This window comes from Cygnus olor, chromosome 3 (genome assembly GCF_009769625.2).
Source record: "Cygnus olor isolate bCygOlo1 chromosome 3, bCygOlo1.pri.v2, whole genome shotgun sequence".
In the NCBI taxonomy this organism is placed as follows: Eukaryota; Metazoa; Chordata; class Aves; order Anseriformes; family Anatidae; genus Cygnus; species Cygnus olor.
The window spans coordinates 26,840,854-26,868,505 of NC_049171.1; the positions used below are offsets into that span (position 1 = coordinate 26,840,854).

At 42.8% G+C, this 27,652-nt stretch overlaps 2 protein-coding genes across 6 annotated transcripts; one reads left to right on the forward strand and one right to left on the reverse strand.

Annotated features, from left to right (window-relative positions):
- The first annotated feature begins 1,637 nt into the window (after positions 1-1,637).
- BAG2 (BAG cochaperone 2) lies at positions 1,638-8,728 on the forward strand. The gene is made up of 3 exons (XM_040554256.1): positions 1,638-1,905; positions 7,022-7,131; positions 7,969-8,728. The coding sequence occupies exons 1-3, from the start codon at positions 1,739-1,741 to the stop codon at positions 8,367-8,369; spliced, it is 678 nt and encodes a 225-aa protein (XP_040410190.1). The 5' UTR covers positions 1,638-1,738; the 3' UTR covers positions 8,370-8,728.
- A 2,451-nt stretch (positions 8,729-11,179) lies between these two features.
- Positions 11,180-27,594, reverse strand: RAB23 (RAB23, member RAS oncogene family). Of its 5 annotated transcripts, XM_040554253.1 has the most exons (8): positions 27,446-27,575; positions 26,410-26,485; positions 26,120-26,316; positions 25,221-25,306; positions 19,598-19,754; positions 18,035-18,117; positions 16,621-16,713; positions 11,180-15,745 (listed from the first exon to the last, which is right to left on the reverse strand). In XM_040554253.1, the coding sequence occupies exons 3-8, from the start codon at positions 26,272-26,274 to the stop codon at positions 15,606-15,608; spliced, it is 714 nt and encodes a 237-aa protein (XP_040410187.1). In that variant the 5' UTR covers positions 26,275-26,316; positions 26,410-26,485; positions 27,446-27,575; the 3' UTR covers positions 11,180-15,605. The 5 variants fall into 5 exon arrangements, with proteins under 5 accessions (XP_040410187.1, XP_040410188.1, XP_040410189.1 ...); XM_040554254.1 differs by lacking the exon at positions 26,410-26,485 and having other exon boundaries at positions 27,446-27,594; XM_040554255.1 differs by lacking the exon at positions 26,410-26,485 and having other exon boundaries at positions 27,442-27,587.
- Between the last annotated feature and the right edge of the window lie 58 nt (positions 27,595-27,652).

The following is a 27,652-nucleotide window of genomic DNA, read 5'->3' on the forward strand; positions in this document are numbered from 1 at the left end:
TGTACACGACTAACAACTGTTCCATACCTGCATAGTCTTAAACCCCTATGCAAGGAAAAAGAAAGTCCATTATAATTCAGCTACTAGCTATTTGATTTCTGCTTTTTAAACACAACCTGACTGATATGTAATAAATTGGCATGGAAACAATGGCAGGATCCTAGGAAAAAATGGTTACAGAGTGTGCCATGACTACAAAGGCTTTCTGTTTGTATATGTTTGGGGTGGGAAGTGGTATTTAATCACCTTCTACAAAGACTGTAGCGAGATGGATGGAACAGTTGTTCAAATGAAGTTATTTCCATGAGCTCACAGGCAATGAGCCTTACTTATCCATCTACGTAAAACAAAGGAAACTCAGGCAATTAATTTAACAAGAGGGCTTGGGACATGATATCATTCTGAATGGACGAGCCTGAGAAAACAGCTATTTTGAATCATGGCCGGGGAAGCGTACAAAACAATATCCCATGCAACAAAATCCCTCTCAACTGGGTGCCAGAAATCGGTCTGCTGGAGCCATGCAGTATTTGCCCAAACCTGGAATTAGGGATAAGCAAATTCCTTTTCAAACAGTCACAGAAATGGCAAGTAAAGCCCAAGTACAACTTGAGTTGCTGGAAGCGACGCAGGTTTCTGCAGGAGCCGCTGCCTCAGCCCGATGGGCCCCCATGGGATGGGCACTACTGGCCCGGGCAGGAAAGTGAAAGGAGGGCTCTGAACACAGCGCTGCCAGCTGTGGTTCCCCTTGCTTCTGACCCTTGAGGCATTTTAACTAGCACAGGCTGGCCTGCTAGCGTGTTCCCCTGGTTTAACATCTGCTTTTGGTACCATAGGTGTGGCAGAAGTGCAAAAAGCTTTCATCTTCGGAGATCACCCATCCCCACTCCATCTATCGTTTAATTGATGGATGGCATTAGGCAGTCATAGATGCCACCAAGACTCATAAGTTGTAGCAAATTGCTTGACCAGCCTTTTGTTCACTCAGCAGTACAGAGTAAGCATCTTTTCCTCACGAGGGGAACGGAGGGGCAGGCGCTGAGCTCTGCTCTCTGGGGACAGCGACAGGACCTGAGGGAATGGCATGGAGCTGGGACAGGGGAGGGTCAGGCTGGGTGTTAGGGAAAGGTTCTGCACCCAGAGGGTGGTTGGGCACTGGGACAGGCTCCCCAGGGCAGTGGGCACAGCACTGAGCCTGCTGGAGCTCAAGAAGCATTTGGACAATGCTCTCAGACACATGGTCTGATTTTTTGGGTGGTCCTGTGAGGAGCCAGAAGCTGGACTTGATGATCCTTGTGGGTCCCTTCCAACTGGGGATACCGTATGATTCTGTGTTTAAACACTTTTCTCTCCATTAAGCCTTCTATTTGGGGGGTTATTAGCTTGGACACAGGCGGTTAACAGGGCCGCCCCGCGCCCGGGAGGGGCTGTGCCTGAGGGGCTGTCCCTGAGGCACCGCCATGGCGGCGCGGGGCTGCCGGCCGCCCCGGGGCCACCCTTTGGGCTCCCAGTACGGGACAAGCCCACCTCGGCGTGGCTCGAGCGGCCGCCCAGCGCCCCGAACCCCCCCGGCGGCCCCGCTCCGTGAGGCGGGGCGCGGAGGAGGCGGGGTGGCCGCGGGGGCAGGCGGCGGGCGGGCTCCATCTTTGGCCATGAGCGGGGCGCTGGCAGTCGGCTGCCGCCGCCGCCTGCGGGACGCGGGGAGGGAGCCGCCGCCCGCTCGCCGCCGGCGACTGCCATGGCCCAGGCCAAGATCAGCGCCAAGGCGAGCGAGGGGCAGCAGCAGCAGCAACAGCAGCAGCAGCAGCAGTCGGCAGGGCAGCTCCGGGGCCGCTTCTACCGCTCCACCTCCATGGCGGACCGCTCCAGCCGCCTGCTGGAGAACCTGGACCAGCTGGAGCTCAGGTGTGCCGAGGGGGGACATGGCGGGGAGCTGAGGGGAGCGGCGCGGCGGGGAGGCTGGGGGGCGCGCCCGCCTAAAAACGGGCTTTTTTCAGGGAAAGCCCCGCCGCCTGGATGGGGTTTTTCCAGTCAGGAAGGGTCAGGAGAGGGACCTGACGGTGCCCAGGCGCTTTGGGGTGGCGCTGGGTGCCGGGGGTGAGGTGACCAGCCTCACAGACCTGCCCAGCTCCAGCCGTGGACGCAGGTGTGAGGAGCACTGTGAGGGCTCCCACCTCAGAAACCGAGAAATGTGGGCTACGATGCTGACAGCGCTGCCCTCTGCGGCTTAGTTATGGTTTTTCCTATGGTTTTTAGTTACGATTTCCTCAATGCGGACAAATAGGGGCCGCATTTCATCACTGCACCGTGCCTCGTCTCCTCTTCTTGCAGGACGTTCTCCAAGCGACCCATTTCATTTTATTTTTCTTTCCCCATCCCTAGTTTGGCCGCGTGAGAGATGATTCTGTGCCTTTAATCATCTTCCTCGTCCTCCCAGCTCTCCCTAATTACACCGTGTCCCTTTTGAGGTGGATTGCTGCCTCGGTAATGTGGGTGCACCCCTGATTCACCTCGTGGCGTTGCTGTTTCAACACACCCTTTCTTCATTACAGCTGCATATTGATCAGTGGCTTTCACAGAGCCACCCAGGACGTTTCTAGGCCTTTCCTATAATTAAAGGAGCTCTGGGAGATCTAGGAGCTGTGTTTTCCCCTTTCTGCCTGCATCACTTTGCATTATTCAAGAGCGGACTCCATGTAGTAGTCTATTACCCTTTCGCTTAGCTTGATTAAATCTCCTTGAAGTCCTTCACAGACTTCTCCGAATTTGCCTAAACAAAGTGACTGTCTGCAAACAAGCCTCGCTGCTCGCATCCAGACCTGGTGCGTGAATGTATGATTACAAAACGCTGAACCAAATAAGCAGTAGACTATGCAAAAACGTGTTTTAAATTTGCCGAGCAGCTCTGAAACAAAGCAGACGGATGGGTTAACCAGAAATTAAGCCCGAAATTCAACTTTCCAGTTTGCTGTGGGTCTTTCAAACAGGCGTATTTCTAAACGCGGAATGATGGCAAGAAAGAGTCAAGCCGCTTTGATTAAAGTCACTCAGGTTTTATTTCTTTCTGCGTGTATCTAATCTAGATGCCTAATCTGAAAGCTAATTTGGATGCTAGGAGGAAGAGCTTCCATGCTTCTTCCTTCTCCAGCTGGTTTAGTTTGGCTATAATCCCTTGAGATGTGACTTGTAAATACAATAAGTGATATTTTTTTTTCAAAGCGTACTACAGGATCATCGAGGGCTTTAATTAAAAAGACTCAGCCATCGAGTTTCTTGAGGTCGGCTGAACCCCTCGGCAGCCCTCTCCCCTTTGGGAAGCGCTCTGCTTTGAGGAGCCTTCCCTTTCCTCCCCTCCCTCCCACCATGAAAGCCAGAAACCACGGCTGGAGTGGGACTGCAGCCCCTCGAACACCCCTTCTCTGTAGATCAGTGCGTGCTTCTTTTGCTCTGGGGCAGAAGCGCAGTTTCACAGTTTTGTTCTTAATCCCCAGGCAGGTTTCTCCACCACAGGGACGGGCTTCCCAGCGGTGGGAGCAGGAGCAGGAGAGGTGCTGCTGGGTGAAGCTCTGGGGCTGCCGGGCAGCAGGAGCCCAGCAGCGGGGCCGGTCTGTAGTTTGTGAAGGCTCGGACTTTTCTGGTGCCCCCACTGCCCGTATTTGCCCTGCATTGCCAGGAAATCTCAGCAGCAGTTGGAAGCGGGACCAGAGTTTCTGTTCATGAGTCACCGTGCCCCGGTGGCTGTGTTATGAACATGGAGTTCTAGGTATCGTGACACATAAGGTAGAAACGCAGACTCCTGCTTTTCTTTTCCTTTTATCCCATTCTTAATTTTATTTTTCCCCTTCTGTTCCCCATCAGGACAACCCTTTTCCCCCTCATTCGTTCCCGTGTTTACGGGACAGCTCAGTTCAAGCAGCTGAGGATGGCAGGGTGAAAAATCCTGCTTTGTCTTAGCACAATGTGTTTAGCTCTGTTTCGGGGGAAAAAAAAAGCTGCACCATCTTTAGCCGTTTCTCATTTCCCTTGAAAATTTACCTTCACCTCCAGCACACCAGCCTTAATAAGCTATTTAAGTAAGCCCGTAGCTTACCACGCCGCGTTATTGCAGCTGTCTCAAGAAAGCGGGTATCGGATTTCTTGCCTGGAAACAAAAGCACAGGCTGGTCCACCTGTTCCTCAGGGGAATGCTCTCCTCATGTAAATGGTATGTAGGGAAAAAAGGCCCTGCACGTCTAATTGCTCGCAGACCAAGGCAAATCAGAAGTACGGAGTGGGTTTTTTTTTTTTTTTCAGTCTTAGGCGATCGATGGAATACTGAGTTGATGTTCAAAGCAAGAAATGCGCTCCAAGTGAAAACGCGACTGGGTGTTTCCCTCTGGTGGGAAAAAGATGGCGTGGACCTGATGGTCTTGCAGTGCGTAAGGGGAGGAAGGCTGCCTGCGCCGGGGTCTTTCTCGGATGTGGCGCGGGAGCTGGAGCGAGCGGCGATCCCTCAACTTGATACCTTCTCGTGACCTTTTCTGGTCTCCATTCAGAGTGGCTAAAGGTTATACGTTGCCAGTTTAGGTTATATTGACGTATGGTGGGGTTTTCCTTTTTTTTTTAAAAAAAGGAAACTGATCGTTGAGATAACTAGCACTAGGAATTCAAAATCTTACCTTGATTCAAGCCTGCCCAGCATCCTCTCTGTGCGTAGCACTGTCTTCCTGACTGCCTAGGCTTTGGTTTTCTCTTTTGTCCTAGAGCACAGGTATCTGAAACCATCCTGCCCTGCCCAAGACCAAGGTCCCCAGTAGCTACAGCTGCTCAATTCCTCCAGTCTTGCCTTTCTCAGCCCGTTTCCCTCCATCTTCCGTCAGACCACAGCACTGGGACGCTGCTGCGCTCAAGAAGTCATCCCTCCCAGCTTCTGAATGAATTTTCACAGGTTTTGACGCCCCTGCGGTAACGCTGGATGGTAATTCCATCAGCAGTAGTGCTGGAAACCGAGCGAGGATCCAAGTCGCACAGGGCCTTGAGGGTGAGGCCCCTATTAGCTGCTGTGGGAACCAAAATCCTCCTCTTAGCCAGAAAACCCACGCGCCAGGGTGTGCCGTGCTGCCACCCGGTGCCTCCATCTTGCCCTCCAGGGGTCTGCCAAAGTTGAGTTTATTTTTTAAGTTTTTTTTTTTTTTTTAGCCTGGCACGCTGCTAACAACTGGCCAAACTGGACATGTTTGGAAGGGATAATGTAGGACTGGGGGAGTGTGAGGAGCTGCTTTCCTGTCCATTTCCTCTGGCAGGAGCTGGTGCATCCCTTGCCAGGGTAAGCATTCATTTCGGCCATTGTTTATGGAAGCAAATGCACCAGAAAAAAAAAATAATAATAAAAATCCCAGGGGCACTCTGTACTGCAGTTAAAGTGGTTAAAATAATTCCCAAGAAGTAATTGTTGCAAATAAAGCAGTTCTCAAGATTTGCTTGTATGAACTTTATAAAGTAATGTCAATCAAAGCTCGAACTGCTGTGGGTTTTTTTTCCATAGTATATTTGACTGCGCAGCTTTTCACATTCTTTATAGGACCCATTAAAGCCTGTGGAAATCACGGCTCGATCCGTTCCCCGAAGGCAGACCTTTAGTTTTCTAGTCAGGGCAGTGACATACCTGAGCTGATGTAAAAACTCTGTTAAAATTGAAATTCTGCACTTTCAAATTTTACGCTTTCTGGGGACCGAAATGGATTTTCCAAGTTGTGAAAATACAGTGGTATTTTTAAGGGCACGGCAAGGCCTTTATGAAAATATCGCTAGGCTCCTTAAATTATAAAGTGCAGACGTCTGAGGCGCGGGGTGACTCCACCTGCCTCATTGCTCTTACTAAGCCGTCCAAAATAATAATTACAAGTATTTCTTCTTGGCAAGGACTCGCTTCGCATTAACTTTTCCCACTCCTCCGTAGAGTTAACATTAAAGGAGAGGCCCGGAGCGCGTGCTTTCACTGAGCGAAGCAGAGCAAGTGTTTGGTAAAACAGAGCCACGAACGTGGGGCCTGTGACGTGCGACTCCTTGCATCCGTGTTATCACTTCTGCCTGCCTTTGCCCTCTCTTCTGGCCACTGGTGTTCCCTGCTGCCAGCCCGTCTTTGAGGAGGTGACGCTGGCTCCATCCTGATCCCAATGGATCTGCTGGTGGCCGTGGGTGGGCCGTCACCGTCCCATGGTGCCCGGGAAGTGTGGGGCTGGGAGGAGCGAGTCGCCGCGCGCCGGTGCTCCGTTGTGTTCCCAAGCATTAGGATGAACCAGAAGCTTTGGTTGGTGCGGTGGCTCTGTGAAAGCACGCGGGAGGGAGGAACCGAAGAGGATTTGGCTTGGACTTGGGCTGAGGAAGGAGCCCGATTTCGGGAGGGACAGCCATGGTGGTGCTTTCCTGCCAGCCCAGAAATAGGAGCTGATCAGCCGAGAGCTTCATCCCGTGTGAATCACCGAGCCTCCTCCTGCCAGTTCGCTGCATCACTTCATGGAAAGAAAACCCCAGTGGCTGCGCGGGCAGGCGGTCCCGCGTGTTCCCTTAACAAAAAAGGCGTGCCGCTGAGCAGGGAAAGCCTTATAAAGTTAACAAGACGTGGCAGCCTTTCGGTCTCTCCCATTCTCCTCGCCATACAAAGGGGTCGCTGGGTCACAAGTCCCATAGCTCTTGGCGCTTTGCAGGCGGGTGGCAGCGATCCCCAAGGCTCTGCACGTCCAGGCTCACCGTGGAGGGGGACAGAGCCGCGCTGTCAGGAAAATAAAAGATTTAAGTCGGAGCAAATTAGTGTGGTGCTTTCTTTTTAGTTTTATTTTTTGCTTGCTTCATTTTTTTTAAATTATATTGTGTCTTGAAAACCAAAGATATGGGAGAAGGTCGTGAAGTCAGACTGTACTTCTTGAACTGAAGGTTGGTTTTGTTATTTTTGTGTTTGTTTTTTATATTTTGTTTTTAAAAAGGACTTTGAATAATAAAATACATGTTCACCTAAGATTTTATTTGCTTTAACCACGTTCAGGGTAGAGGCTTTCCGTGACGCGGCGTCTGCTATGGAACAAGAGAAGGAAACCCTGCTGGAAATGATCCACAACATACAGAACAGCCAGGACATGAGGCACATCAGCGAAGGTGAGCAGCTGCTTTGCCATCCTCTCCGGACTGACCCCAGGTGGAAATAGCCCGTGCCTTCAGTGCCGTGGCACCGGCACCAGCTGAGGTTCCTGAGGGGCCTGCCCGTACCTGGGGGGCCCTTCTGAATCACAGCGTTTTCATGGCTTTGATTGCTGGACAGGCATGAGTGTGACAAGGTTTGTGTGGCCTCCAAGAACCTGATGATTGAGGTATTTGTCATGGGTGTGTGATAGACGGCTTTAAATGTAGTCCCTAACTCTATATCTTTTATATTCGGTGCCTTAAATTGGAAGTTTATTGGTTCTGCAAGGGCTTACATGTAAAATAGGTTGTTGTAATCTGTATTTCAGGAGGAAAAAAAAAATCACAAAATAGAAATCCATTTTTTTACTAACCCCTAATTGCACCTCGTAGTCAGGAACCAGTTTCCTCTTTGTGGCCTTTCAGGGTGCCGTGTAAATCTCTCGTGGCTTAGGTCCTTAATTTCCCTGGTTTGTTACTGGATAATGTTTCCTGATGGTATCACATGCTTACTTCAGTGTGACAGAGCAAGCATTCTAGCAGCAGTGCAAAAGGATTGCTTACATTTCTAGTGAAGCTTACTGCCTCACTGCAAATCGTAAGACATTGGTTTTTTTTTTAATTTATCTGCCTAAATCCTATTTACTTCACAGAATCTAACCTCTGGCTCCTGGTAATCTCACAGATTGTCACTTGTTATTAAAACAAACACTTTTTTTGTTGCAAAATTGTAGTAGTTTGATTGTCTCGATGTAATTTGCCCTGGGAAGTACCAGCCTGTAATGCAGACCGCTTTCTTTTTTTCCACTTGAGGTGAGAGAGAAGAACTGAATTTGACCGCCAATCGCCTGATGGGCCGAACCCTCACTGTGGAGGTGTCTGTGGAAACCATCCGGAACGCGCAGCAGCAAGAATCCCTGCTGCACGCCACCAAGATGATCGACGAAATTGTCAATAAACTTCTGGATGATTTGGAAGACGCCAAAATCCGACTAATGTCGCTTTACGGCGCGTGCACGTCTGACGTGCCGGCAGGACCCATCGATCAGAAATTTCAGTCCGTTGTGATTGGGTGTGCGATCGAGGATCAGAAGAAAATCAAGCGAAGGCTAGAGACTCTGCTCCGAAACCTGGAGAATTCTGAGAAGTCCATCACGTTGTTGGAGCACCAGAAGTCGTCCATTCGGCAGTCGTGCAACAACAAACAGGATTAAGCTGTCCTCGGGGCCGCTTCTGGCAAACCACAGCGTGGCGGAGTCCCCGCGAAAAGCCCATGGAAGCTGAGACCGATTCCTGTTTACGAGTACACGCGCATATAGACGCCGCGCACGCGCACCGACGTATCCTTGGTTGTGAGGTGCAGGCATTTAATGGGTTTTGGTATTTTAGTATGGTATTTGGCATTTTAGTTCGGCAATAAAGAACGCTGTCAGGATTTCTTCTGTAGAGTTGACGTTGCTCTGTTGCAAATTGTAACGTGCTTCTGCTGAACTGTCAGAAACCATCAAAGTCTCGCCTTTCCTTCATTCTCCTCTTTTTTAAAAAAAAAAAAAAAAACTAAATTTGTTTTGTCATATACTGAGATTTCAGCTTTTCTCTGCTGTATACATAGCGTGTGAAATGGACTTTGGGGGAAAAAAGACAAATTATGGCAATAAACCAAAAAAATGAATAAACTGTATATTGTATTTTCATAGGCAGTGCAATGTCCTGCTCCTTACCAGTTGTCCTGCTCCTTACCCTGAGGAAGTTCAGAGCAACAAACCTATCTGGGGGTTACAGACGGGACTAGGACTAGGCTCCAGCTCTGGCGCTGTGCCACTCCGCGCCTGCCTAGCGAACCGTCCTGCCTCCCACGATTTGTGGTAGTTCGTGGCTTTGTTTTAAAGCTAATAGAAGGGGAATCTGTATTTTATCAGCTACTGCTCATCATCGTCTGTGGATCAACAGAGCCAAGCGTTTCATTTCTCAGCTGGCAGATGTTGTTATGTGCAGGAAGATGTAACGTTTAACATAGCTTACTCCTTGAGGAAATGGTGTTGTTTCTATGTTTGTTTTTGCCTCCTGCTCTCCCACTATTTCACCAAGGGGCACCGTTCCCTTGGGGAATGCGGGGGCTCTGCTGCTTGCCCCTGACCCCGGGCTTCTGGGCTGCTGCTCGGAGACACGGCCTCCGGGAGGATGCCGAGGGCCAGAGCTGTGCCCACAAGTGCAGCTCCCTTGGTGTGTGGAGCTTCTGCTGCTACACGGGCGGTGTTCCTGCAGCTCATCTGCAGAAATGGTGCTCCTCCAGGTGGGTGCTTCCAAAACAACCACGCTTTCGGCTTGGACTGTAACTATTCCCTGAAAGTAATTAATTTTATAATCGTATTTCAGAAATTACTTTTGGTTTCGATGCTTGCAAACTTTACCAAGAGAAGTAAAGCTGTTGACACGTTAACAGCATTAAAGCCCTTAATAATAATGTATATGTAAGGCTCTCAGAAACCACACTGGAATAGTTGAGTTGAAAATAGAGTTTCGATGCTTAAAATAGTTCTTCAATTATTTTTTTTTAGAGTCCATTACAAGGTTAGGCCAGGAGGGATTTTTTTTTTCTTCTTTTCCTGTTTCTGTAATCCTCTTCACTGTATCAAGAGCTGGAAGTATTTTTATAGCACTCACTAGTACAACTGTGATTTTGCTCTCAAGGACAGAGTGAAGTAAGCCATCACGATCTGCAGATCAACAGATGAGGTATTAGTGTAGGCTCATATTGGCCTGTTACTGGTTAATTTTTAAAATTATTTGTTTGCCACTTCCCTAAAGCCTGCATCATCTGACCCACAGGAGGGCTGCAATGCGTCCATTGTTACCGTCTTCAGTGCTGGGTGAGAAGACATGCTGCATCCATTAAGGATCCCCTAGATCAAAACAATCTAGTTTTAAAAACATTGATAGTTTCTTCCATACATACAACTAAGACACAGGAAAAAAAAAAAGAGACTACTAGACTACGGAGCATTTTGCTGCAGTTTCATACTGACTCTTTAAAACCCCACCGTTAAAATAACTTAAAATAGCTAACCATAGTTGGCATCCCACAGATGATCAAATCAAGAACAGGTTATAAAAAAAGTGAAAGACTTCCAAGCGCTGTCTGTTGTAAAAAAAATAAAAATAAAAATAAAAATATCGGAACACAGCAGACACGGTTCTGCGGGCATAAGGCAGCTGGGACAAGACACTGAGCTGCAGGTAACCACTTACCTGACCTAAAAATTCTGACCATAAAAATGTGAGTTTTCTCACATTTCAAGTTCTCGCTTCCCTAAAACATCGCTAATTAATTCCTATTTGGGTGTTAAGGAAGCAAATTGTTTGTCTGTGTGCTAAATTGCATGGAAGAGGAAGAAGCAGTGCATTACTTTCCAGATTCCTGAGACACCTGGGTAAGAGGAAGACCCAGATGCCATGAGTTCTATTTTAGTTTAAAGAAAAAATTAGAAAAATAAAAGAGAAATCAGCAGACTGGTTGCCTGTTTCTTTTCAGAAAATGCATCAGGCCCATGCATGGGCTGTTGATTTAAGCCCTGTCACCATATGAGCCACATTAATTGTGATTATTTTTGATTAAATGACCACAAGGAGCAGAACAGAATCCGTATTTTCTCTGCAGTGAAGAAACTGAGAGGCAAGAGCTCAGAAAAATGTGTTAGTTGGATTGGGATGCCCACACTTACTCCGTGGAGGGTACCTCAGCGGGCGCTGCCTCAAATCCCACCGTTAGCAGCACACGAACTGGAGTCTGGCACGCACACGCTCCTGGGCGGAGTCAGGTCGCACAGCTACAGGGTTACAGCAATTTCTTGCTATTTAATATGGTGACAATTTAATATAACCACAAAAATAGTGACCTGCAATCAGACCAAACAGTAATCAAAGAAACGCGCTTAAGTCGCATGATATAACTAATGTCACTGACGAGAGACCAGCAGAACTAACTTGTAGGAATTTTACAGGAACACCATACACACAACATTCATTTTTAAACGTTTATTTGTCCACTTGAGGATTTACTGTAAGTTATATTGACTTTTTCTAAAAATATAATACATTTACTTGAGTTCATGAAGGTGATAAAAACAGTTATGTGTATATATATAATATTTTAACCATTTAGAGTCACGGGAACTTGCCAATAAGAGTAAGTCACTTCTTAGTAACAACACATCTTTAGCTTTGCAATGACAACGGTTTTTCTCCTGGTCCTATTTTTATTTTTTTGAGCAACTTTAGTTGGTTCTGCTGAACCACATCTGCGTCAGGAAGAGGAAACAAGAACACTCGCTCCACGAGTTAGTTATCAGCATTCCCCTTCGGCTGCAAACCTGAGGATGAGGCTCGTGCAGCACTAGGACTCACCTGGCTTTGAGGTGACTCGTCCAGAACCCCTCTTTGACATGGAACTGCTTCAAAGTTTCTCTTAGTTTACCATAGCACCTTCCATCTTAAATTTAATAATTCCTGCATTTTTTTCTTTTATGACTTTGATTACCTTTTAGGATGCCATATTTAAGTGAAAAGTATTTTCTTCTGTTAAATGCCACTTGAGCATGAAAAAAGAAAGATTTGCACAACTGTTACTTTCTACAGAAGTACAGTGCGGTGGTTTTGATGAAATCAAGCCTCTTGGGCCGTGGTTGCTCTGTTTGATGGACACCTCGTGCTCAGGAACTACAACTTTAGCCAGAGGTTTATGATTAGATTTAGAAAAACAGGAGCGGCTTAGGTACCGCCGCTGGAATCCAAAGCATGTTTGTCAGTTTGGTGTGTGACTGAGTTCTCCCAAGAGGGTCCAGCAGTGCAAATAATTAATTGCATTAGTCTGTTAACTGGTAGCTATACACTTGACTAATGAATTAACAGCATCAAAGTGCACGTTCACCAGGTATGTGCGTGTATACCCAGGCATAACCTCAAAGCAGTGCATGTCGAGCTACTCAATTCCCTCCAGTACAACGTACAGCTACAGAAGTGATGCAAAGAAAAACTACATCAGATGTGTTATAGCCCAACAATGAAAAAAAAGACAATTTTTACTGAAGTATAAAAAAATTAATCAGGAAATGAGACTGACAGTATGGTAATTCGTGCATTTTGACCAAAAAAGGTAAGCGTTGCCTTAAGAAACACTGAAAATAAGAAAGCTCCAAAAACGTCTTACGTGGAATGCCCTGTTTTTTTTTTAATTAACCACAGACACAAGCACAAAAATCTTAGCGTGACCAGTCTTACAACCTTGAGGTCTGTTATTTCCAGTTGGAAATACATCCCTAGCACTACTGCTCCGCACCAAACGATGCCCCACGTGCTGGGAGAACACCCATTCACTGAATGGATACGACACGGGAGCAACAGATGCTTGAGAGCTGTACTCTTGAGTGAATGCTTACTTCACTAAGGCATTAAGTTACTGAAGTTTTCTACTAACTTTATCAGCTTTATCAGCTGAAAGCAAAGAATTCTGGCAAAATTTAAATCGTGTATCCAATGAGCTACTCAAGAGACAGCAGATGTCAGAGGAGCGCAGCTCGCTCAGTCTCACGGAAGGAAACTGCGGTAGGTGCAGAACTGCACCCTCTGCCACCACGCAGTCAGCAGGAGCACGAGAAGGGTGACTGCAATGTGGTATTTTAGTGAGAACATGGAGTGAAGAATGGGGGCGATGTTTATAATAGTAAAAAAATAGAAAGGACAATGTGAGCGCTGGAAGTGCAGGCACCTCTCTTCATCCAAAAGTCAGGAGTTACTCCTGCAGAGCAGTGATATGAATACCTAAGGATTCCTGCAGTATGCAACTCGTCTGGTTCACATCTGTAATTTTTATCCCCCTGATTTTAGTTTACATTTTCAAGCAGAGCACATGCAGAGTGCTCCCCAGAAAAATGCTAATTTGGACAGTCTCCATCTTGGTCGTACTGGAGATTAAGCACTGCAAAGTCACAACAAAGAAAGAGCCACTTTAGATTTAAGATGGGAATTAAATTAAAACTCGCTGTTGCCTGGTCCTGCAAATATATGTTCCTAGATTAAAGCACATACATACGACATTTCAATGTATCCTAAATTTAGCAGGTCTGTCAAGTCTCCACCTATGAAAATTTCTATTGAGTTTTCAGTCCTTAACATAGTGGTTTATAGTGACAAGACCTCAAACGCAAATGGCTTCTGTAATAACACAATGTCTGCTGTAAAATACGTAACAGTACAAATGGTCGTTACACATCAGAAAGATTTTTCAGTACTCTGTACAAAGTTGAACAAGGCAAGAAGGATGTTTCAGACACTTTGCGGGCTTTTTCAAGAAAAAATAATAAAAAAATGTTAAACTGGCAGACAGACAATGAAATGTAAAAGTTTCCATGTTAAAAACAGTTGTCGAAATTCTTCACGCGTACCCTCTATCCTACATCCTGACGCTGTAAGATGGCCCCATTGCGTACAATCATAGGTCTCTGTTACCAAATCCTAAGTACCTTACTTCTTAAATCGTTAAGACAGGTGGGACTCGACTCTGTTTATACATACATACATACATACGTGATTAAATGCACTTGTTAAAAAATAAAGGCATCTATCCAAGAGAGAATACAGGAAACATGACAGCGAAGGACACAGTTTTGCTGCAACAGCAAAGGGGCCCGAGCGGCTTCTTGCCACCACCAGGCGATGCTGTGCCAGCTTGTCAAAGAAACAACGGTACTCAGTAGAAAGTCTAACACAGTAAACATCAAACGCAGAGTTCAGAGATCTACACTGCTTGTGCATAACTTGCCACCCACTTCTCTCCCTGCAGACAGCGGGACAAGAGGACATTTCAGTTTCCATACTCATTGACTTAGAAACAAAATAAGTCAGGCTTCCTATAGGAATTCACACAGTGAAAAGTCCTTCCTCCAAAAATATACAGGATCAGGCGAGTCGCTTTCACTCTCATACACTGTTTAAAAAACTATTAAAATTCTACATTTTCTTCAAGCAGCATATTTTGCATTTGTCACTGGCAGGTTTGTTGTAGAAATCCTAGAAAGTTAAAATTATATCATACCATACAAAAACATGTAAACAAAATGGATATTTTTAAAAGGCATGCATGCTCTTGAAGAGGATTAAAAAGTGTTTATTTTTGGTAAATTAGATATCTTGCTTAGCAGTTTTAAAAGCACCTTAGTGATTTAGGAGCCCAAACCCAAATACCTTTAATTTAGATTTGGGCTCCTAAATGTTTAAATCAGTTCTGTAAAATTATTTATGTACTTGATTTTTTTTGCCATGTCTCTGATCTTGCAGAATTAGATTTTCGGTAACTGTCAGCTAATTTTGAGTCGGTGACAACATTAAGGAATGCCTCATTAATGTAATTCAGTTATTAGCTGTGGTTTTTGGATCCTCCATAACCTAGTTTATAGTACCTACGAAAAATTTCTCCAAAGAAGATAAATATTTTGTGACGCCATTTTGCAAGTTCCTTTTTCATAGATAACACAGGACACAGCAATCAAACTTGGACAGGAATATGATTACGTTATGTGTTCCATCTGGATATCTATTAGTGTTAAAGACTTACTTGTTCGACCTGTTAAGACTGAGGAAAAACAAACTTACAAAAACATCTGTAGCACAGCATTAGGTAAAAGAGGAACGTTTTTGGCACCATCCATTTTTAAATCTAAGCTTTTAGGCCCAAGTATAGCAAGTTAAACATAAACAGCAGCAGCTGGCAAAGCCTCATCAGAAATGTTAACGTTTTTAAAGGAAAACCTTTTCTGAAGATGCTATTTTATAATCATTAGCTGATCTCCAAGTAATGTATACACTGGAATTTAGCCTAAATATTCATACCAAATGTTTACATATATACCGTAACAACCATATATAGAACACAAGTATATTGCACCGACAGAACTGCCAGAATCCATGTTAGTACAGTCAGGCATAAAACGTCACATCTTCATTCTGCTCTTCATTTAATTTCTTAGTGTCCTGGCTAATCAAGTCTAACATTTCCTTTGAAATTGAGTTGCGAGGTTGCTACTGTACCTTGGGCCATAAGGTTATGGTCTGTACCTATACTTGTAAGTATTATCCCTACATTAAATGTACTTCACAATTCAGCAAAACCTAGTTCAGAGCTCTGTAAATAATTCATTCAAAAAGATGCTTATTTTTTTTTAAAAGAGTGCACAGGGACAGACATGGTTCTGTGTTTTGCCACCAGGTGTCTCACCCTACATACCAAAACCCACTGCATCAGCAATTTTAGACAAACCCATCATCTATCAAGGATCCCATAGGCACAAGATTCGCTAAAGCACTGGTAAAATACCTCTAAAGCTGGCTTTTTATTCTGTATTCAACTGCGCAACTTCATCCAATTCACTGTTACTCTTTTTTCCTCCAGAAGTGGTCTAAGGTATGCTGCAGTTGCTGAAAAGGCTTCTGCTCTTCTTGGTCCTCTGTTTATTTGGTTTAAGGTTGATGACATCTCCCCCGTTGAGAGTGCTAGAATTTTGGTTGGGGTGACTTCCAGCAGCTGTGTTAAAAACACCTACAGAATTTAAAGACAAGAAAATATTTATATTTCTTCACTGCCTGCAGTATAATACATTAACACTTAAGATGCAACAGTTACTAACTCACAGTACTGGAAAAAAACAACAACAACAACAACACCTTTTATCTACTTTGGGGACAATATTGCAGCTAAATTTGATGCAGAGCCAGCTGGAATTACTAGGCAGGCAGTATTTAAAGCCAGTATACAACAGCTATGTAATTGAAGGGTAGTAGATTCACTCCTCCGAGTATGTGTACGCTACTAATTGCACAGTAACAAAATTATGGTTTGTTGAGTAATGCAGTAAAAGAAAAACACGAAAATTTTGAAGTTAGAAACTCTACAGAGAGAAAAGTATGGAAGAAGAGTGAACACAACCCAAGTGCTTTAAGGAAAATTAAAAAAACAGACTCAGGATTGCTTTAAAGAAGGGCTCCAAAAGTTCAGTGTTCCCTCACAAAAGGCAAAGTTTACAAAGACTTTATTGCGTGCCAGATTCTTTCACAGTGAGTCTCTTGTACATCTGCACTACGATGAGTAACGCTAATACTAATTACATTAAAACCACCACCAAGCATCCCTTCTCAAGCCCTTACACAATGTTTTAAAGAATTTAATAAAAGGGCACTCGGCAAACATTAGCCAGAAACTTCAGTACATCAATTTGACAATCTTGTAACTTTAGATAGTCACCAAGTTATTTTACAGAAGGAAAGGACACAACATCCTACCATAGCAAGGTAAAAATTACACCCCGTTCACCAGCTATTAACTCCGTAAGGCAACAGATGGGACCAGAAGCTTTGATGGCACAAGATACTCTCTTCTGTTTTTATTATTATTATTGTTTATTACAGCATACATACCAATCTTGTTACTGCTTGTATGTACTAGCTCTGGTTCTTCAGCTGTTTGTTGCTTGAGCCTTTGAAGGTATTTATCAGCCAAATACTTGAAAACTGGAATGTTAAAAGAGAAAAGGCACATCAGGGTATGCTTAAAGATAATATTCAGATCAATAATAAAACCTTCATATCCAGTTTTGGTTGGTGACAAAAGCACATTTGACATGATAGGTTTAACACAGTCTAGCAAGTGATTCTCCCTTGGCAGGCCTGGCTGTGTACCTGACCAGAATCCAAATTAGTCCCGTGCCAACCAGATCTTACAGGCTGCAGTACTACGGTCTTGGTCTTGCATGGCATACAAAAACATCTCAATACTCCTGTAAGAAAGCTGGCATATAAATATTGCCAAATGTTCCAATTCATGCAACCTGAAATTTGTAAAGTTATGTAGGAATTATTATAACTATATTATTTTTTTTGCAAGAAGTTTTAGAATAATAACAGTCATATAAATCAAGGCTATTAATATAACTTGGAAAGAACACTTTTCTAATTAACTAATGCCACCCTCATTTGTATAAAGGTATAAAACGTCTATCTAAGACACTGAAAACCCTACAACTATAGGCAAATTTTCATTTGCAATTAATAACTCATTTAAAGATGATACAGAAAATTTTTACAGTTTTTATGGTACAAATTTTATGTTCCAAGGTGAAAGTTTGGGAAGTTGCTAATGGAGGAGAAGCAATTAATTTACTTTTAAGTTTGCCTGATTAAACAAACGAAAGTTAGCAGAGACTATAATTCATGTTTATTCAAACTTAGCCCTGAAAAGACAGTGCCTGAATTGTATAATGATATTCATATCAAATATATGCATTAAAGGTGAACTTGGGAACTACTAAGGTATCACCAGCAGACAAAAGGCTGCAACAGATGTAATTGTTAAATGTACTTTATTTAACTAAACTACGAAATAATTTATACCAATTATTTCTTAACTATTAACAATTGTGAATTAAACTCTTCAACAATTTCTATATTGTAATAATTGAACTTCTACATCTACACTTTAAAAGCCCAGTGCTTACTGACAGTCAATAGGACGAAGAAGCCCCCAAAATGCTGGCACTTCTAAATCCTGAAGCTACACACCATTTGTGGGAAAGAAAGGAAAGATGTACACAAATAAAAAACAGGCATAGCACGCTGATACCAGGCAATAATAGCTATGTTTAAAGCGTGCTGCTAAGAAATATAAGAAGGCTTGCCAAGAGAATGCAAAAGCAATGGTATATACATATGATATACAGCCATGGTATATACACACGATATATAGCCATGGTATGTATATATGATACACAGCCATGGTATGTATATGATATACAGCAGAGGGCAGGACGGACACCTACTGTGTTGTATCTCATACCTTCACTTACGTTTAGGTCTTCCTTCACCGATGCTCGGTAGAACCGTAGTTTTAGCTTTTTTGCCAGTGCTTCTGCCTCTTCACTGCACAGTAGAAAAAGACTTTTAAACACTAATTTCTATAATTTGTCAGCATTTATGAATTCTTACAGACAAAACGCTTTGCGGTAAGTTAAACATAGCAAGGCGGGCAGACAGTCAGAAACCACGAGATCGTTCATTTCTTTACAGTATCTCTACTATGGCAACAAAAGTATTTCACATGCAGTTTCTTTATGAACAAAAAAAATTGCTTTTCAATATTTATTGACTTCATTAACTAAAATTTCCCAAGGTTTCTACGACAGGTGTCAGTGAAACCAAAAGGAAAGAGGTTGTAATTAATGGAGCTTCAGAATCAGAACAGTTACCACTGTAAAGTCAAAACAATCAAAAAACGTATTTCTTAACTCTATGTTAATAAAGCAGTAGATGATGCAATCAGATGAGTTCAAGAATTATTTTCTTTTTGGTGAAAGAGAATTTGTGCTAAATGTTAAGGAGAAGCTGAGAAAACATGAGAATTTCACCAAGAGAAATCATGTCATTAGAAAGATGAAATTATTGCGGCAGATGGAGTATTCAGAGAACAAACCTAAGTGACATGCCATAAATAAAGGGGGAGTTCAAATGCAATTTTGCTTTTCCTTTGAAGAATACTCAGTATTCTTGGCAGAGGGAATACAAGCTGATTTATGCCATCAATGAGAGCAAACACAGAACAAAGAAAGCCAGTGTAGGAAACAACAAAAAGACAAAAACTCCAATCTCCCAGGAAGGTGGTAGAAATAAAGTAGTGGAGAATGATCAAACTAATCATGCATCACTTTCCGCACTGCGGTAAACAGGAGTTAACATTTGTTAAACTGATTTTATAGCAGGAATGAAAACAGGCATATACACAAAGGCAGAATAAACTGACAGTAAAATCTATGAAGTAAAATATAATAAAGAAGGATCAGCAATGTGCAGATACAGGTTTCTATAGTTACAATGTTTTGATAAAAATGAGCAATAAAAACAAACTGAAGAAAAGGGAAGCAAAGAATATGAAGATACTTTTTCAAACAACCTGTTTACTATGTCCTAGCCACTCTAGCAAGCCTTTGGTAACTAAACTGGGCAATGCCCAGCAGTTTAACAGTAACTGTAAATTTGTATCAGGAGGGCAAATTTACAGTTTTACAATCTCTGATTAAAAAATAAATATCATGGCAGAACCAAACTCTTGATGCTATTCCTCCATTTTTTAGGCTGATACTTCAGAAGAAGGCATGAAGCTAACAGAGTTTTTAGCCTGGCAAACACATCTGCCCAAGCAGCTACACTCCTGCAGTAATGCCAGAATCCTGTGCTTCTAGGGCATGTTTTGATGCAGAGCCTAAGTTTGATAACCTAGATATCAGAATTCTTCACCAAAACCTCCCATTTTTGTTTGTTTGCCTTTTTTTTTTTTTTTTTTTTTTAGCAAGTGTATAAAGGGGACATTAATTGTTCTTCGGAAACGTTAAGATAAAACTCTTACTTCTTTATACAAGAGTCATCAAGAAGATCAATCTTATTCTGCACCAGAACTGTGGGAATGTCTCCAACTTCAGTCACCACTTTTTCCTTCCAGGTAGGGATTGCTTTGAAGGACTCTCTGTCAGTTGTAGAAAACACAAGAACACAAGCCTGGGCTCCTAAATATACAAAAAACCAATTACAAATGCATACAAATCAACCAACAAACCAATATAATAATAATAAAAAACAATAATATTGAATATATTTCAAGCGTGAGGGGTTTTTCCTGGTTTCTTCCATAAAAGCACACTTTTACCACCAGCTTGTGACAAACGAATGTTAGAAAATTCCCCAAATGAAAAGGAACAGATTGGCGTATTATTTCAACCATTATACCAATTCTTCCTGATGGCTGAGTCTGGTACTTTTCAAATCATCTCCAGCAAGGTGTACATTAGCAAAGGAAGGAATAGGAAGGGCCGTGGAAAAGACTGGAAAAAGGGAAAGTGAAGTTTGCTTATTGCGCACTGCTTTTCAGACAGCTTAACTGGAAGCCAAAAGGCAACTGTTTTTCATGATTCAGTATCTGTAAGACATAATTCACATTATTCTTTAAAGTGCAGTAATTGGGATTTTGAAAAGCAGAGAAATAACCACAACTTTTTCTAAAAATTTTAAGTAAATTGTTTAGTAGCTCTTTAGAGAAATTTCATGCTCATTTGGTCTCAGCACTTTGATATCCACACACACACGGAAAATGTTTTGTAATATTTTTGTCATGGCTTTATAACAGCCTTAGCAAGTAACAGTAAACCCATAATCATTAGTGAAAACCCATGGATTCAAAAAGTACTTCAATAGTTAAAATATTAGTGAGTAGTCTTTTGACTGTCCAGTAGCCCTTTGTTATCCTCCAAAACCTACTTGTCTTTGCACATAAACACATGAAGAAATGCTGTTACTTATATGCCTTAAATATATTCGTTATTTAATAGTAGGATTTTGCCTGCTTGTAAAAGGATTAGATAGCTAATGTTTTGGAGAGTCTAGCGGTATCTTGTGGCACACATCCCAATCTACTTACATGTAGCATGAAAAAAAATATTTCATCAGTGTGATTTTTCTTTTATCCATGAGTTTCATCAAGTATCCCTCGTTCCTGTATTGTTTGCCCTTATACTTCTCTGACACAAAACCTTCAAGTACTTTTATTAAATTTCCTTTTATTTATCTTTTCAAAGCCAAGTTCAGTCTACCAAAGTTTTCCTACGCTCTTTAAGCATTCTTTCACCTGCGTTTAAGACTCCTCTGATATGGTTTTATACAGAGTAATAAGAACTGCCCTCAGAAATTAAGCTCTACCAATAAAGTAGTAGCAATGTAGCCTTTCATAATCCTCCCTATCTTGTGTTCTAAAATTCTGTTTGTTATGTCCACATCATGTTCTAACCTGATGTACTTAACATCCTATGAGGTATGTATAAATTATTCTTTCCAAGGCAGGTTACCTTGCATCTGTCAATGCTGAATTTAACCCATCATCTTGCCATCTAGCCTAATAAAGCCTCTCTTAAGTTCTTTGATCTGCTGGAGTGGGAATGTGTACAAGGCTCTCACCATCTGCAAACATCATCTCGCTTGGTTTTAAGACTAAGGAATCCATTGCGAAATTTCCACTCTAAGGAACTTTCACTTCATCTCTCTTTCCACCCATTCCTTCTGAATGCTAAAACAGAGATAAGTTGGCAACAGTAAGCATAGAGGGAAAAGTTCTAGCATGTTAGCAAGTCAAAAGAGGGTGGCTTACAACAGCAGGTTTATTTATTCAATTTAGATGCAATACTTCCGTAACATGGTGGACAGGGACAGTAAAAACAATGGTCAGCTTGGCAATACTGCTTTTAAAGGAATTATATAACAGTCTCTAATCAAAGTGAGATATTTTTGAGGGCCTTCCAGATTCTGGTATTTGAAGGTTCCTACCAGGAAGTTATTAAAACAAACAACAGTAAATGGAAGCGTCTTTCGTCATCAACTATGTCTATCAACAATGACAAATTATACACACTTATGTGACTGTGTACTTCCAAGCTTCTGCTGAAGGTTTTGATCACTGGCTTGTAAGAAATACCAGAGAACACAAAAGGAGTATTCTTCTCAAGCTCGATTCAAAACATCAAATACAATCTTTCTGAAAGGATGCTTCATTACAGTGCAAAAGTTAACGTGGCATCAGAGTGCGCTAAAAGATGCTGCCGGACAGGTATCTTACAAGGCAGATTATTTTCATCTTCTAAGAATACTGCTAAATACTCGATATTTTTACTGATAGTATAGACAAGTTTAAGAAACCATAATATCCCTGGAGGAGTTCCCCCCCAAAAAAAAGACAAAACCCAGGATTTAGGCACATAAACACCTCTCTGTAGTGAATGACAGTATTTAAGAGAGTCAGTAACATCAGTACCTCACTCACCCAATCCTGATGGAGTCCTGCACTACCTCTGTCACACAACTGATTGTGTACAACAGGCACCAGCAGCAAAGGCACAGGGCAACACCAGACAGGAACACAACAACTAAAGCCAACAGGCTCTCTGTGAATGTTTGAAATGAGATTTCTTTTGTAAGATGTTTTGCAAAGCGACTCTAAGGTATTAAGGAAAAGGATACTGGATTTTTTTGGGTGTGATTACTGCTTTGATAATCCCTATACTGTCCCGACTGACTACAGAATCACTGAATTGATATCCACACCTAGATTAATTCAGAAAAAAATTAACAGTAGTGCTGGCATCTCTAGTTGATTCAAGCAGAGCATGAGCTTGTCAGCTGAGTAGGTCTCAAAGACCCTCAGCAAGCTGTCCCATCCTCAGAGGCTGGGTAACTGTATTTTCTCCTTTCATAAGGACAAAATGCCTGTATAATAGAAATCAAGTAAAGAAATTCCTTGCCACGGGTCGACTCTCACAGGGCTTTATACCTCACACCTATTCATTCTTCTGTTCTTGCCCTCAGCTTTTTCAGGCTATGACAAAACCACGTTCACTACAAAATTGACGGTGGCCTGTTCAACCTTAAACTGAGATCAAAATCTGAGGTCAATGATATCATCATCCAGAAGTTCTTGTTAATGTTGATGGTCTACCTGCCGTGGATCCTTGCTACCTTGAGTACATTTCTAACTTGACAAACAGGACATCTAGCTACTGGGCTACAAAATGAGGAGCCCGGTAATTTGATGCATCAGCGACTGAACAACAGACTAATGAGCAGGAGGTGTCTTTTCCTTCAAAAAACTAACTCAAGACAACAGTGGTAGTGTTTGGAGGGAGATGCAAGCACTAAGAAGTGATCAAACACTGCGTTGCAAGAGCTGTAACGTGAACAGAAGGTGTGGGGCTGCTAATGACAGCCACTCGTGTATTTGCTTAGCTTACAAATGAAGTACCTACCTGCGTAGAGAATGCATGACTTACAGGATAGAAAAGGAGATGCATGATACGATATAAAAAAAGAAACCAATACATATAAAGCTTCCTTCAATTATTTGAATTTAGGCTGCTGGACAGTTTGACTCATCGTGTTGTATGATGATGGGAACGCAGCTACCCTGGCTGCACATATTCACCTGTGCAGAGAAAAATACATGACAAGTCCACTGACAGCTCCAATTTTGTTTCTCTGAAAGGCTGAATGAATTTGGTCCCCGGACAAAGGCTCAGAAACAGACTCTGAAGCATTCATTGTGCCATCACGGATGAGCAACTGATCCCTGAAGAACTGACAACGCAGTGTTCCAGGACAGCACGCAATCCCTGGTGTAATGACAGTGGTCAGCGTGACAGTGATCTGCGGGAGGTGCAGGACTGGAAGAAACAGCCCCTCCCTTGGAGGCATCTTTCCCTTATCAGCAATAATTCTCATTGAAATCCTTGCATTTATAAAGTAACCTTGACCTTTTGCTCTATATAAATGTGCTTGCAGACCTGATGCTAAACCAAAATTGCATTCCAGCCTCCTAAAATCTCCCTCATCCTTCGAAGTCTAGTGCAGAACAGTCACTGTGTCTAACAGCTCGTGCTGTTAGGAGAACGATCACGTTGTCCACACTGGGCATCCACAGGATGCTGCCGTTCTGCTCCACGGCAACCCCTTCAGTATAAAGATCCTGAGGGCAGAGCTCTAACTGTGCTACGCGGGGCATGAGCCATGAGCAAGACACCAAGATTCTCGTGCTGATTATTTTTTAAACCACCAGGTTTGATGGTAAGCGAGGACAGTAAGTGTACTGCAAAGTTCTGGATGCTCTGTGCTTTGGCATAACAGTCCCAGTAATGAGGAGAAAAAGGCTTTGGCTTGAAACACCTAGGGACTGCAAGGCACACAAGAGAACTAAGGGCAGGAAGAGTAAAAGAGCTCAGAGATAATAAAGAGCTACCTTCTAAAATTCATGTGCTCGACTTGTTAGCTGTAAAATAACAGAATGATCTATTTCCACATGAGGGTAAAAAGAAATAGGAAAAGAAGTATCTTTTGCCAAAGAAATGGCAACCATCAATTACAAGGGACAACCAGAAATATTACTAAAAAAATACTAGTTATCAGAACGATCATGAAATGTAAAAAGCTCAGAGAACTGAAACACCCTGAAACGTCAAGGCATAACTTAGTAATGAGATAATATTTCTAAGATTTTACATCATAGCAATATATTTTTCCCAGCCATCAGGTAATTTTGACAAGAAGTGAATGACATAATTTCTTAAGTCATTTGTATCTCTTGTTAAAAAAAAAAAAGGAGGGGAAATATTCACAACCACTGTTAAATTATATGCAAAGAAAGCATGCAATTTGTAACTGGCTAAATAGATAGGCTGCCTTTACATGGCTGAATAATATAGTTTCTATTCTATGAAGTAAATACACTTTCCTTATTACTCTATTATGTTAACGTGTTCAAAGCAGTCAGTACCAGCATGAGAATTACTGTGCTTAATAAACTATCTTTCCAGGATAACTGGTGGATTTTTTCTCCCTTGGATTAACTTGTAAGTGCCTCAGACAGGTTTTGGAACATTTACAAAGGCACTTCTTACAGAATTAAGGCAATACTTTTAGGGGGAAAACACAACTACAGAAAAGCTAGCAAATACAAATCAAAATGAAGAAACAAATTTCTGAACTCTGATTCTAGTTTTCCCAGACCTTTTCCTTATTTCTATTATTGGCAGTTGTTATGCAGTATCATGATCAGAGTTCCCACCTGAAACTTCAGAACTGCCTTAAAATATATTAACAGTGTATATTGGATTATAAATACATTACTGACATATAAAACAAATTAAGTTTGATTTTGAGTTAGACTGTTTGAACAGCTCCATAAGAGTTTCTGTGCAGATACTTGCCTTATGTTCTGTTTTTTCAAAGGGTGCTACTGAGCATAATGCATAAAGTGGCACTTAATTAAGACAAGGATCTTACATGAAGGGGAAAACATTCAAGAACTGAAAAAAACAAGCTATACATGCTTTGCGCACACATGAAATAATTAAAATTCTTAATCGAGAGATAGAAAAATATCTTAAAGATGTGCAGACCAAAACCACCCAACCACCAAATAATAAACATGGTATTTTCACCTCTGTAGTAGGCCTTAGTTATGGCATCAAATTCTTCTTGACCTGCAGTGTCCCATAACATTAGCCTGACGTCTTCATCATTAACTCTGAAATAAACGACACCGTTCTGCGATTAATACAGAACAACCAACATAGAAACATTTCCATCTCTACAATATAAGAGTAATTCAATTCAAATTTAACTTGATGTAAATATAATGGAACTTAGTATTGATAATGGTTCACCCCCGTACCATACTACGGCAATAGAGCCTCAATTACATTAGTGCTCCTTCTTGACAACCTGTATTTTATTTTCCTTTTCCTTTCCTCTTCTCCCTCTATATTTCTCTCCATGAAGAGAAATAACGAGAAATCAAAACAAAACTTAGGTGGCTGAACAATGGTCTTTTCGTCTTTTTAATCAGCTTACAGAATGTATAGATTTTTCTTTATTATTACCATCGTATTTTCCATTTTATCAAACATTATTGGGTATTACCTGCTTATATTACATAAAGACTAAGTCTATAGTGTATTTAACTATTTTTCCCAGTTATTTAATCTATATTAGCTCCTAAACTTGTGCAATTGTTTAATCACAAGCACTTTTACTTTAAACAAGAAATCACAAAGAATATCAGCAGATGGTAGAATACATAGGAAACTTGTTAAGAAAACTCAGAATGTCAGAGGTTCCAACTTTTATTTTGCTTTTGATTTATAATTCTAAATCTTGATTAGAAATTAGAGTGATATAATTTTAGCTCTCAGTGCAAAAGAGAAAACAGCTCCCTTTACTTAGATTCAGAGACTGCAAGCCTTGTGTTTCAAGTCTTTGCATATCTTTAGATTTCGACAGAACAAAGAAACAGAAGGAAAGGTAAAAATGGATAGCACGACATCTGTTTAATACATACTGGATTTGTCTTTCCAGGAAATCTACACCAATAGTTTTCTTGTAGTCTTTTGTAAAAATCCCCTTGCAATATCGCTGAATCATACTGGACTTCCCAACAGCTCCATTTCCTACTACTACCACCTTGATGGCCACCTCCATATCTTCTTCCAGCATCTCTGCAGCTCAGGTGACTCTCTAGCTTATTCACGACCAATTCTGTAAATAAAGTAAATAGCTATGTTCATAAAAACACTGTGAACAGAAAGCAAGAAGAAAGACGATTTCACGTTAGGATTCACAAAGACTTATTTCCAGCTCTTCCACACACTGCTTAGGTGACCTCGGGCAAGTTATTTCATCAGTCAGCACTTCAATTTGCCACTTACTAATTGGACACGAACAAAACTGTTCATAACATTGTCCTTTCACTGTATGAACGTATGGTATGTCAGTTGTATGCCTGATGCTCTACCTTTGATGTCCAAAATGCCCAAGTGACCAGTCCAACGCGTACCATGGGTCTGAGGCACACAAGGTTCACTTCAGCCCCTCCTCCCATACCTGCCGCAGGTGCCGTCACCTCACAGCAGCAGTGATGCTGCCTAACCCAGTGACCATATCCCTTGCTCCACTTCTTGAGAATGTCTAAATTTGTCTGAAGAAGTGGACAAAGAATCATCATCAAATAAGTTTGTGCACTATTATGACTAATTTGGGTTTTGGCACGTGAATCAGAACATGAAAGGTATTAAGTATCACTGGGTAATTCAGGAGATGTTGCATTTTTCAAGAGTCTTTTTTAAAAAATTAAGAAACTGGATAACCCAACTGTCTTAAAACGTTATTTTTAACGTTTAAACCGTTAGATAGCTTCCTTATAAATGTTTAATGAGCAAGTTAAGCTAGGAAAGCCTGCACCCCAGGAGCGAGGTGCGTGAGCGGTGCCTGCCAGGGCTCGGCAGGGGCAGCAGCTGCCCTGCTCTCCCTGCGGCCGTACCCAGGCGAGGCTTTTACCCCAAAAATCCGGGGTGGAAAAAAACCAAAACCACCCGCAACCCACTGTCAGCCGCAGGTTTTTCCCTCAGGCTTTCCGGGCTGCTCGGCGCCCGGCCCCGCGGGGCTGCCCGCCAGGAGCTCGCCTCACGGCGTCGCCGCCTCGGGGCGCGGAGACAGCCCCGGGGCTGGCGGGCAGGGCTCGGGGCCCCGCCGAGGAGGGACGAGGGGGGCGGGGGAGCCTCTCCCGGCCGCCCCCCGGCCCCTTATCACCGCTGCCCCCCCCGGGTCCCTTCTTCCCCGCCGCCTCCCGCCTCGGGTCGCCCCCGGCTCCCGCTCCCCTCTCACCGACCCCCCGCGGGCGGCGCTCCCTCGGAGGGCACGGCGGCGGCTCCGCCTCAGAGACGGCGAGGGAGGGAGGGAAGGAAGGAGGGATGGAGTAGGGAGGGAAGGATGGAAGGAGGGAGGAAGCCGCTCGTTGGGGCCGGCCCAACCCGGACGCACATCCCCGCTCCCCCGCCCGGAAACGCCGTCAGGGCCGCGGGGGCCGCTCAGGGAG

Bases quoted from the DNA above. Each gene is read 5' to 3' on its own strand.
- BAG2 (XM_040554256.1), top strand. From the start codon at position 1,739: ATGGCCCAGGCCAAGATCAGCGCCAAGGCGAGCGAGGGGCAGCAGCAG. The intron at 1,906-7,021 runs GTGTGCCGAGGG...AACCACGTTCAG, and splicing joins CTGGACCAGCTGGAGCTCAG to GGTAGAGGCTTTCCGTGACG. The intron at 7,132-7,968 runs GTGAGCAGCTGC...TTTCCACTTGAG, and splicing joins CATGAGGCACATCAGCGAAG to GTGAGAGAGAAGAACTGAAT.
- RAB23 (XM_040554254.1), bottom strand. From the start codon at position 26,274: ATGCTGGAAGAAGATATGGAGGTGGCCATCAAGGTGGTAGTAGTAGGA. The intron at 19,755-25,220 runs GTGAAAATACCA...TTGTATATTTAG, and splicing joins AACTAAGGCCTACTACAGAG to GAGCCCAGGCTTGTGTTCTT. The intron at 16,714-18,034 runs GTATGAGATACA...TTAACATTCCAG, and splicing joins AGACCTAAACGTAAGTGAAG to TTTTCAAGTATTTGGCTGAT.